The 18,510-nt window shown below is 37.4% G+C and overlaps 1 protein-coding gene across 2 annotated transcripts in view; it reads right to left on the reverse strand.

Moving 5' to 3' along the window:
• Positions 1-1,153: 1,153 nt before the first annotated feature.
• Positions 1,154-18,510, reverse strand: part of cacna2d3a (calcium channel, voltage-dependent, alpha 2/delta subunit 3a) — a 114,648-nt gene continuing 97,291 nt past the window's right edge. For both annotated transcript variants that reach the window (XM_017415113.3, XM_017415112.3), the window contains 11 exons: positions 13,617-13,678; positions 13,112-13,156; positions 12,956-13,018; positions 12,037-12,107; positions 10,368-10,443; positions 10,196-10,248; positions 8,933-8,988; positions 6,216-6,330; positions 3,071-3,183; positions 2,200-2,282; positions 1,154-2,083 (listed from right to left, as the gene is read on the reverse strand). In XM_017415113.3, the coding sequence (XP_017270602.1) occupies positions 1,991-2,083; positions 2,200-2,282; positions 3,071-3,183; positions 6,216-6,330; positions 8,933-8,988; positions 10,196-10,248; positions 10,368-10,443; positions 12,037-12,107; positions 12,956-13,018; positions 13,112-13,156; positions 13,617-13,678 (830 nt within the window). In that variant the 3' untranslated portion in view covers positions 1,154-1,990. The remainder of the gene's footprint in view (positions 2,084-2,199; positions 2,283-3,070; positions 3,184-6,215; positions 6,331-8,932; positions 8,989-10,195; positions 10,249-10,367; positions 10,444-12,036; positions 12,108-12,955; positions 13,019-13,111; positions 13,157-13,616; positions 13,679-18,510) is intronic.

Genomic DNA, 18,510 nt, shown 5'->3' on the forward strand with positions numbered 1-18,510 from the left:
GTGACTTTTTAGTGGACAGATGAGGCTTAGGTGTGAATTGGCTCATACACTAAAAATCTGTTTGTAAGCTCAACTACATCTGTGTTTAAATTCAAGCATGCACTGTATGCCCTGAACAAGTCCTACATACAAGTATAGTTTGTCACTTGGATCACACACAAAAAGTTTATTTTTATTTGTCTACATAACTGGTTATTTCCTCTGCTTTCTTTTCTTTGTTTTTAATGTACTAACTAGTTGTAATTTCCACAAGGCATTTATTTTGTGTTCTGTAGATTTTTTGAAAAAGAGTCAGTATGCATTTGTTGACCTTTTAGTATCCGATTTAGTTAAGCATCTCTATTGCTGAAACCAAGCAACTTACACATAAACAGAAATGGTCATTTATCACTCGCAAGAACAAGAAAGGTGGTAACAGTGTTGCCACCGTGACATTTCCACAAAAAGAAGATTGCTTTCCCAAGGCTGCCTTTTGTATGTGCTTTCCCATAACTCATCTGGCAAACAGGAAAGAATCACAGGCAGGATTGGATGGGTGTTGACCCAAAACAGCTCCAATCCCATTATGCAGTGACAAATGACAGGGAAGTCTTTGGAAGCCTTAGCCTATAGAAAGAGAAAGGAAACTGGGAATAATTAGAGTGACAAAGTTGTGCTGAAGAGACAAAATCAGCTAAATAGCAGAGAACAGATTAAACATCTAGGACATTGCAAGTTACCATTTCAGTAAACTGTGCTGGCGGGGGGATATAACTGGCTGGGTGAGAGGTGGGGAAAGAGAGGGAGTCGAAGCATGCCCTGTTGTTGACCACAGGGACCTTGGTGTTGACATGGAGACCACAGCAGAGCTTCCCCAGGCTGGCACTGATAGAGTCTCAAAAAAATTCAGTTGTATCTATTACTAAGCAAATGCAGATACATGTTGTTAGTCTTTAATTGTCTTGTCTTTGTCTTTATAGTGTCTCTGTGGGTTGGGTGGGGGGGATCGCTGAGCAGAACTTCACACTATTGACAGAATGGGGAAACACCAGATGCACATGCACAAATAGCAGCATGTGTGGGTACACACATGTTTGCCAGATTTTTGCTTAGGAGTAGATGTATTCATCAGTTAATTCTGAGAACAACCAAACAAACTTTAAAGTTGGAAATAAGTGGGTCTACCCTAATCCCAAAGGCTTTTAAATAACATGGCTTACAACAACATTTTAAACATTATTTTATTTCAAAAGTACACAAACGGGACCAACATTGTTCCATAAGGCAAAGCTCAAATGTTAACAACCACTCACATCAGAGGACTCAAAATCTCATTGTCACAGTTTATGGGTACCACTTGTAAATTATAAATAAGACTTTTTATATATACATAATACATAAAGTATACATTATAACTTTTTTGTCATGGAAAAAGATCATTAGACAAACATTTATGACAATCCCAGCCACATGTAATCATCTTATTCAATACTAGTATTATTTTTTTTATCTTCAGAATCAGTGTTGTCCATGGAAATCAGAGTGAGCCCAGGGAAGGTGCATCCATCTCTGTCCACATGGGTGTTTCTTGGCTCTAATGCCCAGTTCAAAGCCCATCTATAGACCACAGCCTATAGCTGTTACCTGAAAGGACTGGACATAGTGGTGTTAGTGTCAATAAGTAGAGCTAAGCTGCTTGTGTAGTTTTTAAGCTTCCAGTTGTAGTATTTGCAGTGTATGACGTCTAAATTTTGTATTTTCCTTGGAATTTCTTTTTGCAGTTCATATTGATATTTCAAAAGCACCTTATTGATTACTACTTAGCAGCTGTACATTATCCGTTATGAGTCCTTTCAAATATGTGTCTCAAGGCTAAGAACTTGGTAGGTGATGAATTGAAATTGGGCACAATATCATGTGGCGCAGAGGTGTCATTTTCTGTGGCATTGTTGTGATTCTTTTGCATGCCGAGCCAATCCATCACTGGATGGTGAGGCGGAACCAGCTCTGGTCACCTGAGGAACAAGGCCATGAGTGCACAGAACAGTGTTGCTGTAAAAGATGGTATAAGACTCATAGCTGCTCCACACTCCATTGAGTTCTCCTAGGGAAGCAGGGAAGGGGGACATAATGAAAATACATGAATCATTTGAATTTTAGATATATTATATTAATAGGAGGTTTGTGTCTGTGCATGCTGAATGTATGGGGTGTAAATACCTCTGGGTGGAAAGGGTGACAGGTGTCGGGGCGCCTCCTGTCTTTTTGCATCTTTATTCTCTCACATTTGAGTGATTCATTATGTGTAGCTGAAGTTAAGGCAGTGACTGATAATATGTACACTCCACAGGCTTTTTTTGCTAGCTTACTAAATGTCTCATTTATAGATGATATTTCTGACTGCACAAGTAAAAAGGCTCTACTGAAAAGAAATACATTTTTTGTACAGAAGTTTTCTTGTTGCATAGCAACAGAACAGCAGACTTTATTCTGAAGTGAGAGCTCAACAACAAAACAAATTCTGTTTAAATGTGTATAGTTAGCACATTTAAAAACACACACCCTGAAAAAGATTTGTTTTGCCTGTTTCTTTTCTTTGAAACGTTTATGCTTACCATATCAGCTACTGATCATGGTTCAAAGTTTAAACTATTAACTAGTTCAAACTGACTCACAAAGAACTGAGACAGAATTCTTACAGTGCGGTGTTTTTGAGCCCCAGCCTAAGACTTTGTTCACTTAAGAAAATATGTTTTCTTTTAGGAGAGAGAAAACAAACTTCTCCAAAGTTTTCCACAATTTAAAAATACTCCAAAACATTTTCATTCAAGTTCAGTAGATGGACAGAATGGCTACAGTAACCCTGAGCCTGAAAATCATGAGGTAGAGAAGAACAAAACTGTCTTTTGTCAAAAGCTGAAATATTCCGCATGTATAACACAAATAAAACTGAATTAACAATTTCATATTTTATGCCATGTTGATCTTTCTATTTCTATCAAGCTGCTGCTGTATCATAAAAAAAACATCTGGGATTACAATAAGCTTTTTCCCAGCACAAACTCTCCTGACTTCATTCATTGAAGGATATACATGATTTCAATGGGCTCCATGGTGATTGGCTCAAAACTGCTGCAGTCACACTTGTTGTCCACCACCACCATAAAAAGGTTACTGCTGGGGATCTGCTGGATCACAAAGGACCTGCCAATTACAGTACAGACATCCAGAAAGGAAACAGAAAAAGATTATGTAGGGAGAGGAAGCAATGATAAAACTGGAAAACAGTCAAGCTGTATGATGGGTATAATGTTAATTTCTCCATGTGCAGTCTTATCAAATACATAGGAAATTGCAACATAAGCGTCCATAGACTGTCAGGGGGATAAAACATCTCATTGCCAGTTGACAATAAACACGCAGACACAGACTCATTCAATCAGAGTTGCACACTTGTTTCCCCAACTAAGTTTCAGTCCGAAGTGAGTACCAATGAAGTGTTGCAAGATATAACACACTCCAATGAGAGACAAATGTGAACCACTCTTTGGTGCTAAAACTTTCCCATGTCTGTGTTTTATTGGCTTGGGAGATCAGGTCTTGACTCGGCCTCCTGCCTGGTGATTTATTTCCACAGATGAGCTTTGTGAGGAACAGAACTCATAAAATTGACCTTTTCATTCTGTCACCCTTTCTATCTGGACCTGTTGCTCCTTCTTTTCTTTTGGTGTAGCTTATTTATCAGAACCACTTTATCAGACATGTATAAAAACATGTGTACAAATACATTTTTTCATGCCAAAGAGTCCTGACCTAGTATCTACAGGAATACCCCTGTCTTCACTAATTTAATTCCATGACCAATTTAGTCTGACCACAAACAGCCCCTCATTCCTAAATAACACCAAAACCAAACCATCACACTTAATACATGCATCCCAGCGTGACTAACAGCACCCAACTAAATCAATCCAGTTCCAAGCAGAGAAAATTAAAATATGCCAAGGTTTTAATAATCCATTCTCACTCATGTGTAATGTCAAGATGGTCTAGCTCTGCCCACTGATAAAAAACAGAGCAAGCATTCCTAGAGAAAAGACCTAAACACATCCTGACACAGCATGGCTGCTGGCCTTAAATGTACCCACTGTTGGGAACGTGAGCTCCATGCCCCAAATAAATGCACACATACACTGTAGACACATGCAAGAATATGTGAAATGTGCACACAATCACAGCAACATACATTAATGCACTTTCTTGCACAAACTTCAACAATACAGATGACTTGTTTTCAGCAAAGTGCTATTACTCTGTGGCCAATAGATTTTGGCCAGCGGACAAGGACATCCAACATTTCTTAAGCAAAAGTAAAAAAAACAAATGACAGCAAGACTGTCTTGAGTAACATAAATATTAACAAAAAGAAAAATGGCAGAAAAACAGACAAAAAAATGAGTGTTGCATGTATAAAACTGGGGAAGTGTTGAAAAAAGTACATGCAAAGACATTAATAGATCATGTTCTATTTTCAAAGTTCTGGCAAAATATACTGTTAGCTAGACAAACCTGATGAAAAATTTCAGGTTTTAGTTGCAAGTTTGCAACCTGTTGCAACCAGGTGTTGTTTCAGAGCAGCAGGGATTTATAATCCACTCTATAAACAAATCAGTCTAGGCTAAAATTTGGCTACAGCTCTCATAGTGGAAGTTTATACTTTGCTAAGGACTTAAAAGCTGCACGCATATTTACAGTACAACCATGATCTTTTCTGATTTTGACCTATAATGCTGTGTATAATTTAATAGCTCCAGGTTCATTAGCATTACATTGCTCAAATAAAATATAATGGAAATCAAGTTTTCAGAGTCAGACTGTAATTGTATTTTCTTATTTGACTTTTGACAAAAATGACACAAAAATTCCAACATTTACTAAATATTTTTTTACATACTTGCCTTCTATGATATTAAGACAAAGAAACATGATATGTGCAAGAAAGCTGTGAGTGCTTTTATCTTTGATGTGAGATAATATTGAGACTTTTCTAAGACTTTAACAACTAATGTCAAATCTATGTGTATAAGTGCAGAAATTTAAGCTGTTACTAACTGCAACTTTCGACCTCAAGATTTTGTTTTAATCCGTCATAGTGGAGAAAAAGAAATATCGTCTAATGAGGCATTTAAACTTTTAAATCACTCCATCTTTTTTTTCAGTGCATTGTACCACCAGTCAGAAAGTTGTGGGTATGTCTACATATTAAACAAACGCATGCCGCCACAGGCTCAAAAACAGTAAAGAACGGTTAAACGGGTGAGAGCTTAGGGTATATTTCCTAGAGCATAAAGTCGACACACGTGTCTCTGTAAAAATATGAAAGAAGGCCTCAGTCAGAGACTAACGTAAAACAGATGTTTATCAGCAATAAATTCTATTACAAATATGAGCTATAAAATTCCATAAAAATGAAATTAAAACTCCATTTTACTTTGTCAGATTTATGCATTAGAAAAAAAATATGTATGTTAAAGATTGACTTGTTGTGCAGACCTGCCTGCTAAACCTGCTTCTGGTGTCATTGGTGGAAAAGCAAAGCTCTGTCGTATGTGTCCCTACGGGTGTGTGAGGGTGGGAGTAAGTGCTGCGTGAGTGTTGAGGGTCTGACTGGATCCCCAGTTGTGTTTTAGACGTGGCACCCACGGCGGTGGTTACTCTACTGACCTTATGGGGCTGCACCGGCAGCAAAGGCACAAGGAAAACACACACACATTCACACACACAAACACAGATTTCTAAGCTCACTGGCAGTTCCACAGCTGGGAGCAATGAAGGGCCCATTGGAGGGATCCAGAGAACACCCCACAATTGCCTGACAGAAAATCCCAAATTGTTAATAGGGGACCACACTCATTTTCTCATTTTTAAAGGAAGTTTTTTTTTTTTTCCTACTTCTCTCCATCTCCAAGTGCTTTGTATTTCAAATTCCTGGAAGACAAAGTTAGTGTTTGTGTCTATCTTTGATAGAATATCAATATATTAACAAATTAATTCAATGATTTTCATCATCAGGGATGTAAAAAATAAAGAATTTATAGGTGAGAGTTAACAAGTTTTTAATTAACGCAGTAAAAACATATGATAAAACAACCTTGTTGTTTAAAGACATGTCTTTATAGATTGTTGTTGGTGTAATTTGTTGACGATTTGTGTGTGAGAGAGAGTCTTAGCCATACTTGATGCAGCCATCGCAGTCGATGTTGCCCATGTTTTCTTTGATGGTTCTCTCTGAAACGAAGGCTGGGTACTCCGTGTCACACGGCACCTGCATGGTTGGGACTGCTGTCTGAGCTGAAGCAAGGAGGGATGAGAGAAAACGACAGAAGTCAGGAAAAAAAAAAGAAAAAGAAAGGAATTAAAGAAAGAAAGAAAAAGAAAGGCAAAGAAAACTGAATCATAAAAATAAAATAAAAAATAGTACAGGAGAGGGGAAACAAACCACAGAGAGAAAGTTGGTGGAAATGTTTCAGAACACCCATGTGTGAGTCAAATTATGCATATAAAAAGTCAATAAAATAGATTGCAGGCAAACAGTTCAACACACCACATCCATGCATAAACCAAAGGCATTAGATAAAACAGTATTTCTGAACCAGTGCTGCTTTTTGCCCTGCTAGAAATAAGTCCAATGTAAATTCAGACCATCTTTTCTTACAGTATTGCTTGTACACTACTGCCATCCAGAGGGTTGAAACAGTCCTACAGGATGGTTGGTTCAAGCCTAAAATCATGAATTTAATAAATGCAGGCAGACAGTTTCATTACAGAGCTTGTCTCATTTTTATGACAGAGATTTCTAAAGATTGTGGATTATTTGTGTGATTGGAAAGAAGTGGTTTAATTACAGTGAGTCAGCAGCGCAGCGTTGTCGCGTGAGTGTGTGTGCGTTAGATACAAACTGTAGACATGTATAAACGTCTGGGATTAGTTCAGGCTGAGAAGCTGTGTAGATTTGGTTACTGGCTGCTAAGTTGGGATATTTCAGCTGTGTGTCACAGGCCCTATGTCTTTGTTGTAAAAAGATATAGAAAGTACTGCTAAGACCTGAGGCTAGCCAGCTGTGAAATTGTCTCGACTGCTTGGCGAGCAACGATGCCCAGCTTCACTTCATTCAGGATTAAAGTGTGCAAGGAAAGCATTTTATGGACTTTCATTTTGTGGTTCTTTCTCCTTCCCTCTCACATTCACCAAATATTTTATTAGTTTTGGCCACAATTAATACGACAATATGATGCTGCTTAGTGAGGCTTTCATTCCAGACAGGCAAATAATATTCAACACTTCATAAAGCATGAGGAATCACAGCACTCACTGCCTGGCAGTGATAATATGAGAATGTGCATTCATGGAAGCAAGTGAGAAAAAAAAAGGAAGAAAGACACAAAACCAGTGGAAAAGAGAAAACAAAGACACGCTGTGTTAAAAAACACTTTTTTCCCCCCAGCTATCCAAAACAGACTGTGTCCCCCACTAAAGAAGTATTAAACCCCCTTGGGCATTTTTTTTGCCTTGAAACCTGGAATTTTATAAAATACTTCAAATGAATAAAGTTAAATGAAGAAGAAAGCTGTCTAATATAACTCTAAAAATAAAACTAAAAAGTGGCATGTGCACATGTGTACACTCTCTTTGCTTTGAGGCCTCAATTATTACCTATATGGCTAGTCAAATATCAGTGAGCAATCTAAGTATCAAGTGATCTAAACCTGCCAAATGATATGAAGACATGTTCTGATAACCCAGTTAACGTCAGTGCATCACTTCTAGTAAGGGCCTCCACTAAGCAAGAGACACCAATGACAGGTCAGACACAAGGTTGTGGAGACGTATGTTTGATTCTTATGCCATCTTTTATGGCCACACTGTTCTGCGCACTTGTGGTGTTGTTCCTTTGGTAACCATAGCTGGCCCTGCTTTACCATCCAGATCTGGACTCAGGTTGGCCTGATTAGGCAAGCAAAAAAAAAAAATTCAGCAATGTTACAAATGTGAAGTTTAAAATTATACCAAAGCCTGAACATCCCACTGAGCACCAATAAAATGGGAAAATTACACTGCTACACCACACCTGTCAAGAGAGAGTCGTCCAGCAGAACTTGTGGACCGGACAAGGAGGGCATCAATCAGAGAAACAAGCAAGAGGCCTAAGTGACTCTGATGTAGCTGGGCAGCTTTTTTTTGCAGAGACGGAAGGATCTTTCTATAGGACCACTATAAGCTGCACAGAACTGGACTCCTTGGAGGAAAAAACAGCTTAAAAGAGTGTTTGGAATTTCCTCCCCAAATATGTGGAACAAGGAACTGTGGTCAGATGAGACTGAAACTGAACTTTGTTTGAACTTTAAGGACAGACTAATAAATATCCCATTTTTGTTTAATCTTATGTACTACAACTACCACAAGCCGAACAACAGAGCAGCTGCATTTCTGTGTATAAAAATACCAAACTCCAACATAAATAATACACATGACAAACATAAAATCTGTATCTGTAAATCTGTAACAGCCAGTTTACATTTCTACTTGTGAATGTCTTGGCTAAACCAATAAAAAATATATTTGAGATATCACAAAATGTTTAAATAACATTTTTAAAAAAAAGGTATAAAAATCAGCATAAGTACCAGTCAGTATTGAGAATGAGGCTTCATTTTGCCTTGATTACACAATTTCTGGGAGAATACCAATCTTGGTCTAAGAGTCCATCACTAGGAACACCTCTAACAGGTATTATAGACCACTGCACTGCATGGTAAGAATTTACAAAAACAATGTAACTGTCTGCCAACATTTGTGATAGAACAGGGGTAGTACGTACAGAACTTGTTTGTATGAGGAGCAACTTAGAAAGGCAACTAGAGAACATGCGGCTCCTCAGAAACACAGATTTTACCTTTTGCTGTGATGTCAGAGTTCCACCAGCTGTACAAGTTGAATTCAACCAGGAATCTAAGTATGGAGACAAAATCAACCATTACAACACTCTTTCAGCGTCCAGGAACAATCAAACACCAGAACACCGGACACTTAAATTTTATGTTTTATGTCTGAATTTTCCAAATAAATGGCTACAGTGATTTTTTTTTAAACTATATTGCTTCATGTCAGTTTCTCTAAGATGACATTTTGTTAGGAGTGCAGCAGTTAACACCAGTCCTGTGAAAGCTGCTGCAACTTTTCTGCAGTTCTAAGAAAATCATAATTTCACAGAAATACTACAAAACCTTTTATATTGTTTTATATTCAAATACTGCTCGGATAAACAATGTTGTTGTATTCCATTTTCTGTGACATACTCTGCAGCTTAGGTTTCTGGAAAAATATATATTTTTTAAATGATTGTTCTTAGGACTTTGCCCCCTTAAAGAAGAAAAATAGTTTTGTAAAAATGTTGAACTTTATTATTATTACTAGTTTTGTAATTGCTGTTTTCATCTAATATGAAGCTGAAAACGTTGATTTGTTATTACTCTCTTAGCAGTACTTAAAAATAAACATGTTTCTATGAAGAACACCTGAGAGAAACAAAACTCATTTTGTGAATTTTCTTTTGCTTCTCATAGCAACAATTGAAACTGATAGATGTGTAAAAGAAAACATCTTGTTGAAACTAAATACCTGCCCAACTGGTAAATAGTTTATCCAAGTATAATTTTACATTTAATCAAAGGTATGCCACTCAACTTGACATGAGATGAAAAAAAAATAAATTAGAAGAATGCAGTTTTTCCCATAATTGCACAATTAATGGTTCTGTCTAGAATTAATTGTAGTCTACTAAATAATAATATATCATATGATATTTAATTATTGTATAATACTTAAATTAAAATTTGTACTGACAACTCCCATGATGCACTGTGGAGTGACAGACCACCCAGTGGGACTAAACCACAACCACAGTGTGGCATCTCAGGAATACCCCATGCTCCAGAAAACATCAGGCAGCCATTACTGGTTCTGCTCACATCAACGTACATGTGGAGGCATTCATAAACAAACACACAGTTGATATACAGCTCGCTCACAAACATACAGTTAATCTCAGAGCTGGGAGGCCTATATACAAGTCCTGAGACCACATATATGCACTGAGCTTTTAGCATTACTGCGTAAACAGTCAGCAGACAGTCCCTTATATATGCAGAACTCTTACATGACAAGTTCAGTCAGGATCCACTTTACCGCAGCAAAGAAAGCAAAGTAAGGCTAAAGATAAAAAAAGAGAGAAAAAAATATTGATTAGATAGTCATATGTAGATCTGGCGTTGCACTATATAGAGTGAATATGTAGGTTGAGGAGTGTGTGGGGGTGAAGCAGTGCTCACGTCCAGCAGTGTGTGCCCACTGTCGCTGCTCTCTGAATAGACCCGACACAGAGCCTGGTAGTCATAAAGAGTGACTCTGAGGAGATAAAGATAGAACAGACAAAGCAGAGAACATCTGAAATGGAAATAGAGCTCTGACTTTCGTAGCTCCGTTGCATTATGATGATATTTTCCAAAAAAGGATATATATGTCTCAATTCACACATTCTCTCTGCATTAATGTGCCTGAGGGGCCTTTTAGACTGCTTTGTTGGAGCAGAAAGAGAAGATCCCACCTCTGCAATAACTGCCTCTTCACCTGCCAATAATATATTGGATGGATGTGGAAAGGATGGAAAAAAGGAAGGGAAGCGAAAGTTGAGAGCTTCCTCAGAGGTTTGTCAAAGTGATTTTAGAAAGGCGTGCATGTTTTTGTGGATAACTTGTGATATTGGAAGGATATCAGTGGAGTTGAGAGATTAATGGACCCCCAAGGTTTGTCTGGACCTGCACTGGACACTCTTTCTAACAGCGTTTAAAAAAAGTCTTGGTTTCCCTTATATACTTATATGCAAATATTTGTTGAACAACTGATCTGCAGCCCCCATCCTCTGTCACAGTAGGAACCTATCCATAATATGTCAGTCCACAAGCACCTAACCAATCAACCTTAGACCAACTGATCAATAAATCCAAGCTGACAGTTTATATCAGACATCAGTGGCACATATTAAAATGTTTATATTTTAATTAATACAAAAAATGGTGCCTAAAAACATTAATTCTCCACAAACATCACTGACTTAAAATACATCATATTGAATTCATTAGCATTAGAATTTAAAGGGTCTGGTATTCATCAGGCTAATTCATCACCAACACAAGTCATAGCATTTATTCATCACGTCTTCCTCAATCTCAAACAATCTATCATCATCCAACATTAAAGATTTAAAGCACTTGTCAGTCACTTTGTTTTTATGGATGGGTCTGTAAACTATTTTGCCGTCAGCTTTCGAGGTTCATGCCTATAAAATACAGCCATAGTTGTGTGCTTGTGCAATGATTTGTCACCTCTGATTTTGATACGCTCAGACAGCATGACTGATACCCCTTCACTCATGTCCCAAGGGCAGCAGCAAACGCAGGGTCCTGCTGTAGTATTCGAGATGTGAGTTCAAGCCTCTGTGTGACGCAAATTTACACTCAGCTTCGAAGCTAGACTAAGACTTCACAACTTTCACATCATCTCTGAATCTTTCCACAATCCAACTACACTTTGTGTAGGTCTTTTACTGCTTTTCTGCTCTGCACTGGGAGATGGATCAACAGGGACCGCAGCTCTAAATGAATTGCAGAATGTTGCTCCCGGTGTTTTCCAGGAGACAAACGCTAGCACAGCGTTCACGTCTGCATGCTTTTATCCGTTTGTGTGAGAATTCAGGTTTCTCCCAATCCTTTTGTTTCAGGAAAAGATTTGCTGTAATCCCCTAATGGAGAACTCCACCGAGTGAGGGGTCAGAGTTGAGCGCCAAATGGCTCAACACGATCGGGCCAAGTTGGGAGCTGTCAGCACGAGGGGAGAGGGGCTCTCATTCTGATTTTTTGCACATGTGTTTGTGTGCTCTCACACACTTCACTTGAGCTCGCACCTCTTAGTCCACACTCACACAGAGTTTGAAACCTTTACCTTTTGAAGGAGCCCATCTGTAGGAGCTTACTCATTACAGCTCCTTCGACCTGACCAAAAAAGTTTCCTGTCTGAAAAAAAAGGGCAGAGTCATATGGATTTATTACGCTTTTACTTAAATAAAAAAAGCAAAAAAGGTAGTTTAAAGGTAAAATTAGCAAATTCAGAGATTGCTACATGCAGATTTAGTATAATCAGCCTCTTTACATTGAGTTGAATTGCCTCTTTAAAACTCACACTACATGAATACATCCAGAGCGGATAACTGGATAACTGATGTTTCTCATTAGCATAATGTTATGAAGGAAACTAAGTGCCACATAAATGACGGAAAAGTAATTTACACAAAAAGACATCTGATACATTAACTAGTTTTAACTGAGTGTTGCCTGTAAGAAAGGGCTATAGCTACAAATAAATTAGATCTTATAAAAAAATGTTATTTTTAAAGAATAAATTTCTTTAAATTTTGAGGGATGACAATCTTTGCGAATGACATTTTATCAATGACAAGAGAAGGATTAACTAAATCTCAGCTGGTGCACTCTAAACGCTTTTGTCTCTTCCAAAGATAAAATGAAGCGCAGCAGACATGTACAGGATGCATGAAAAGAACAAGCAGGGAAATGGAAGGGCAATGACAGCCAGAGGTCTGGCTTCTGGATGAACTAAAGTCGGAGTGACAGCATGTCTGGTCGCTGCTACGTACTAAAGCAGCATTGTGTCATTTTGACAGCGGCACACGTTCTAAACACGAACACATTAAATTGAATGCAAACATATAAGAATAAAAACTTGGGTTTATATTGAGAGACAGTTAAGCTAAAGTTTTGAGTTGAGAAATTTTGAGTACTTGAAATAATTATTCCTACAGATTTTTATTTCTGAGTGTGCATCGAGTTGCGTGTGGCTGTCTCACCAAAGTGTAGTCTTCTGCTACTAGAATGAAGCCGTTGTTGTCAATGAGGTAGCAGTTAATATTCTGTTGAACAGAACAGAGTTTGAACACAGTTATAAAGAGCAAAACTGATAAATTAAACAGAAAGCTGACTGAGAAATAGGAAATCTGGCTGACCTCATCATCACAGCTTATGGAGCATTTCCCATCTAATGCAGTACACTGAAAAAAACAACAACATGCATTTGAAGTGGCAAACACAACAATCATTTAAACTGTTAGACTAAGGATGTAAATCACTTTTCCACTTTGAAAAGTGATTTATGTGTGGGAAATTTTGTGTGTGTGGTTTTTGAGTTAATAAAGGCAGAGCTGCTCATTTTACTTTTACAAGCTGAGAACCAGAGCACTTTATGGTCCCCTAGCTGTCTGTTCTGCTGCTGGAAAAAAAAAAAAATACAAAAGAAAATCTAGCGTTTAAAGAGAAAAGGAGAGAAAAAAATCTAAGCAGATCAAACTGATCAACACATTAGAATTCAAGCCAACCAGCAGAGGGTGGCGTTTATGTTTGTGCACAGTCTTAAAGTCTATGTGCTGGAGGACTGAGGAGATTTAGTGGGTTTTTTTTTTTTTAAATATGGACAGAACATACATAAAAAAACATGTGTCTACAAATCTACACCTGTCTGCTGGCCGTCCAGAATTTCCTCTGAAAGAACTCCAATTTCATCTGAATGCCCACAGCTGAAAGAGAAACAAAACAGGAATCAAATATAAAATCACTTCACGCATGTTGAGATCCAAGACACCGTGAACCTTCTTACAACAGGAGCTGACCTAAAGACATGAAAGAGTACAAACATATTCACACTATATAGCATAAGTGTATTGGCAATTGCACTATTTTTTAAACTTACAGAAAAAAAACAAGAAACAAAAAAGATGCAAATTGCTATGCAAATTTGACCAAGTAGCCAATTATACACGTGATAGTTTATTTTGAGGGAGAATGATTGAATGTGACAAATTTCACTTAAAATTTCTAATTATACCAAACAAGACTGCTTTTTTGCAGCCACTATAAACTACCCCAACTTTCTGTAGTACTGCTTCCAGTCCCATGAACCTCAACCTGTCAGGTCCCTAAATACACAGATCTGCTGCAGGAAGAGCCACACATTCACCACATGTATAAATTTCCCTTCTGTCTTCCTCATCTTCTTCTCCCTCTGCCTCCTGTCGCTAAGACTTGGAGGATTCTTTCGTTGTCTTAGTTTAGGTTCACTTCTTTTTGGGAGTCTTCAAGTTTTTCAGGAAAAATCTTTATAGCTTCACAAAATAAAAACAAAAACATATAAAATAAAAATTAATCCAAATACAGCATTCAAACATTATTTCACCGTACAAATTATAGTATGATTGACACAAGAAGCCCTATATTGATTTAACATTCACACAAGACTATTTAATTATTTATTTAGAGCTTCACTTAACCAGGAAATAAGACTCTTGGCATTTAAAATAAATTTGCAAGAATGCCCTGGCCAACAAAGACAGCAGCTTAAAATAGCAACTGTTTGAACACACACATCTGCGAGTTCAAAAAGCATAAATCACCTGAAACCATCAGAAAAACTAATAAAACTACAAACACTGAAAACTAAAAAGTGATTGAACAATAACATTGTTTATGTTATTGAAGTAATCATCTCAACAACAAGAAGAATTAACACACTGAACCTGTTTTGTGATTTTTATGGAGATACTATATGACGATTTTTGATTTTGCTTTATATTGAAAATTCAGACTCATAACTGTGAACACTTGTGCAGCAGGTCAAGGTTTAGCTAGCACGTTTTCTTTAACATTTCTGGTCATACACATTAACTATATGAAAGTTAGAACTTTGTCTTCACTGGTGAATTATTATTTCTTTCGTAATTATTTTAAACATTACCCTAATAGATGAAATTTGAAGGGTGGAGTTGCTGAAACCATGTTTCTCTTGATGTTTAATTAAAAAATGTCATCACTTTGCTTGGCAACACACACAGAGTTGAAAACTTGTAAACTGGACTGAGACATGTTATATAAAATGTTACATGTTTTTGGCAGCAGTATATGATGAATGTGCATGTAGACATTAGGGAGCAAAACCCAGAGAAAGCACTGATTTAAACATGTGACTTGTATATATCCCAGTAAAGTTTGCTAATTATAAATTAGCATTTTTAATTTATTATACTTTATTTCTTAGTATGATGGGAAGATTGTGTAAATGCATGCAGTGGCGCGCAACTGTGACCCATTTTAGCTCTTGCCCAAAGGAACAGGTGCAGATTATCCCATCATAAGCTTTGCCAGATCCTTTCAGCAGCCCACCGTTTCTACACCCACATGAAAAGCCCAAGAGGAGCGGCTAATTTCAGATGCTGGGCAACCACAATGGAAACAAGATAAAGGGGGGGGGGGAAAATGTGTAAATTATTACAATAATGACAAACTTTTCATACAAAGAAGGCCGTGAATTCTCACAAACATGTAGCTGATAAAAAAATACAAATGGAATGTGGAAGAGAATATCTGTTAAGAAAAAAAAAATATTGTGGTGAACATAAATCCATTAACAATACTTCAAGGGTTTGCTTTGTGAAATGGCTTTAGGGGTTAAAAGTTTGTTGATGTTACAATCCACCTGGATGACTCCTCAGAGCAAACGCTCCAATCAGTTTTCTCTAACTCTTGAGAATTTCATGTGCTGTGGAGGAACATTTAATTTCCCTATGCATGATTTAGGAACTTGGAGGTATTTAAGCCCTGCGATGGATTTATGAGTCCAAAGATGAAGAGACAGAAAATCCACTCTAAATCCATCCCTTCACCAATCTCCTATCAGTTCAATCCCAGGCGGAGGGATGACAAGTGGTTTATAGCCTACAGATTTGAGATTCTAATAAGGATTGTATAAATGTAATGTCCATCAGCACAAGAGTGCTTTAGAGTGTGTTTAAGAGTATTAATGTTCCTTGGCAAAGAGCAATCATGATGTGTATTGAGGATGTTGTATTCTGTACTGTATGAGTGTCATCCCTCTTTTTGGAATTTGTGCATGCACCTTTTCACAATCCAGACATAAAGTAAAACAATTCCAGCACAAGCAAACAGACACAAAGAGTTCTCTTTGATTTATAATAGCAATATTTCCTAATTTTTATTGTCATTTCATATCCACCATAGTAAGACAACCTAGCTGTGGGGCGACCAACAGTTTGCAACACGGAGGTTCTTCTAACTTCTTATTTGCATGTTTTTCAAGATAAAACTAAAGCTTTCCGGACTCTTTTGCCAAATCCAAACCAAATATTCAAATAACTTTAAAAACTAAAAGCAAACATGCACAGAAATAAGTTCATCCTTATTGCTTCATTAGAATTTAATTTAGGGAAAATAGACGTTAGGCACTTTTGATTAAATGCACTTCATTAAGTAATCGACGGCAAGTGTGAGCACATCTATAAGGGTTTAGGTTTTCACATACGTACATGATGTCAAGCCATCAGCAATGATAAAGAAGCCATTACTGCTGCACATCAGTCTAAGAAGTGTTAAAGAGCCATTTCTAAATAATTTGGACTTCTTCATTCAACAGCAAGAAAGTTTTTTCAATCAAGATAGTCTTCAGTTTTTATAAGAGTTCAAGATTTTAAGATCAGTTTAAGATCAGATTGTAAATGCTAAAAAATAACCTGAAACAAGAAAAAAAATTACAAGAGCTACAGCTTCAGCTCTACAGGCCTCAGTTAAAGTGATATCTCATTGGGCTGCAAGTTGATAATGGCATTCATGAGGGAGTCTCCTGAATGTCTTGCGACTGTAGTGGGGTTCTCAACTTCCTCTCATGAGTTACAGAGGAGGGCAGCCCTGTCACTTGAATTTTGAACATGTTCAAAAAATTTCTGCAACAACTTTTTTGATCAATTAGTCTCCAGGGTTTGTTTTGACTCCTTCACAGAAACTCTCCTCTGATAGAAAACATCTGAAGCAAATGTCCAGGTCTAAAAACCATGCTGGTGATAAGCAATACTCTTTAAAACTGGTCTAAATCTGCCTCTCTTCATTTTAAAAGTGTGTTCCAGCAGATTAAACCATAAATATGGGGCGGATACCAAAGTAAGTCTAAAGCAAGTAGAGGTGGGTATGATCTGGGTGGAGGTGAGCAACAAAATAATGTGCATGGCCAAGAATACAGTTCTGCAAGCAGTGCGTACAAAAATAAACTAATTTTTTTAAAACTGGCTGCTCAAAACATGGTCACTTGGTCGGAAACACTCAGTTTGGTGACACTTTATCTGAAAATTCATACATTTCTCACAATATTCCTGCAGTTTTGAGGGATGTATTTTCATCAACTATTCTTCCAACAGCCACTGTTCTAAGATTTCACGTCTAGCACGATAATTGTTATTGTTGGATGCAGTGCAATTAGAAAAATACTAAATAAGTAGGGCTACATTTGAAAGGTTGCAAGGAGAATCTCTTTTCCCTCCAACATAACATGGCTGCAAAGCCTAAAAAGGCTAAAGAAACAAAAACATTTCTGGCACCCTGCCTCTCACCCAATGTCTGCTGGAGATAAGCTCCAACTCCCTACAACCCTGCACTAAAAAGCAGGTAATGAAAATGGATGGATGGACGGATGAATGAACGGACGGATGGATGGACAGATGGATGGACGGATGAATGGACAGATGGATGGATGAAACAATGTCCTTTGGACAGATGAGACAAAAGTGGAGGAATGTTTTGGAATAATGCACAGTGCCACTTTTGGTGAAAACTATCAGTCACAGACAAAGAAATTCCTGCACACCTCACTAACCTCAATAACCTGAAGCAATGTGGTAAAGAAGATTGGGTCAGTATTCTTGGACAACAATGAGAGAGACTAAAAAAGTCATCTGAGAGATAAGCTGGTGTAGCTTTCATGGTTTGATAAACAAAGCGTTGCAAACAGAAGGTGTAATCTGTTGTTACAGTGACTGAAACGCTTTTAGCAAAATCTTACATAGAAACAAAAATAGACAACCAAACTCAACCAGAAAGATCATATGCAGATAAACACCTTTGGAAGTTTTTCCTTCAGGTAACAGAAGTGCATGCACTGAATGTTTATGAGATGAATGAGTCATATGAAATTGTAGGACATGTTTTTTTTTTCCTATTAACATTTTTAGACATTGCAGCAAAAACAGAACAAACTGTCTAGACACATCAACATATGGTCTTTTCACAGAAGCAAAGGTGACATCACACATTTGCAGATGCATTTTCCTGCGTCCGTGTAAATAACGGATACATGGATACAATATACGATGTAGATGAGGCACACTTGTTCAATGTTGATATTTTAACGTTTTTAGCAAATATATACAAAAATCAGGGACATAAACAGAGTTCAGTTTTTACTGACAAAATTAAAATAATTGTCAGGCCCTTCAGCAGATAAAAGGATTTAAATCTGGATGGGCAGGAAGGCAAATACCCAGCAGCCAAGGTCAGCTTGTAAGCTTAACCA

The sequence above is a fragment of the Kryptolebias marmoratus genome, linkage group LG8 (genome assembly GCF_001649575.2).
Source record: "Kryptolebias marmoratus isolate JLee-2015 linkage group LG8, ASM164957v2, whole genome shotgun sequence".
Lineage (NCBI taxonomy): Eukaryota > Metazoa > Chordata > Actinopteri > Cyprinodontiformes > Rivulidae > Kryptolebias > Kryptolebias marmoratus.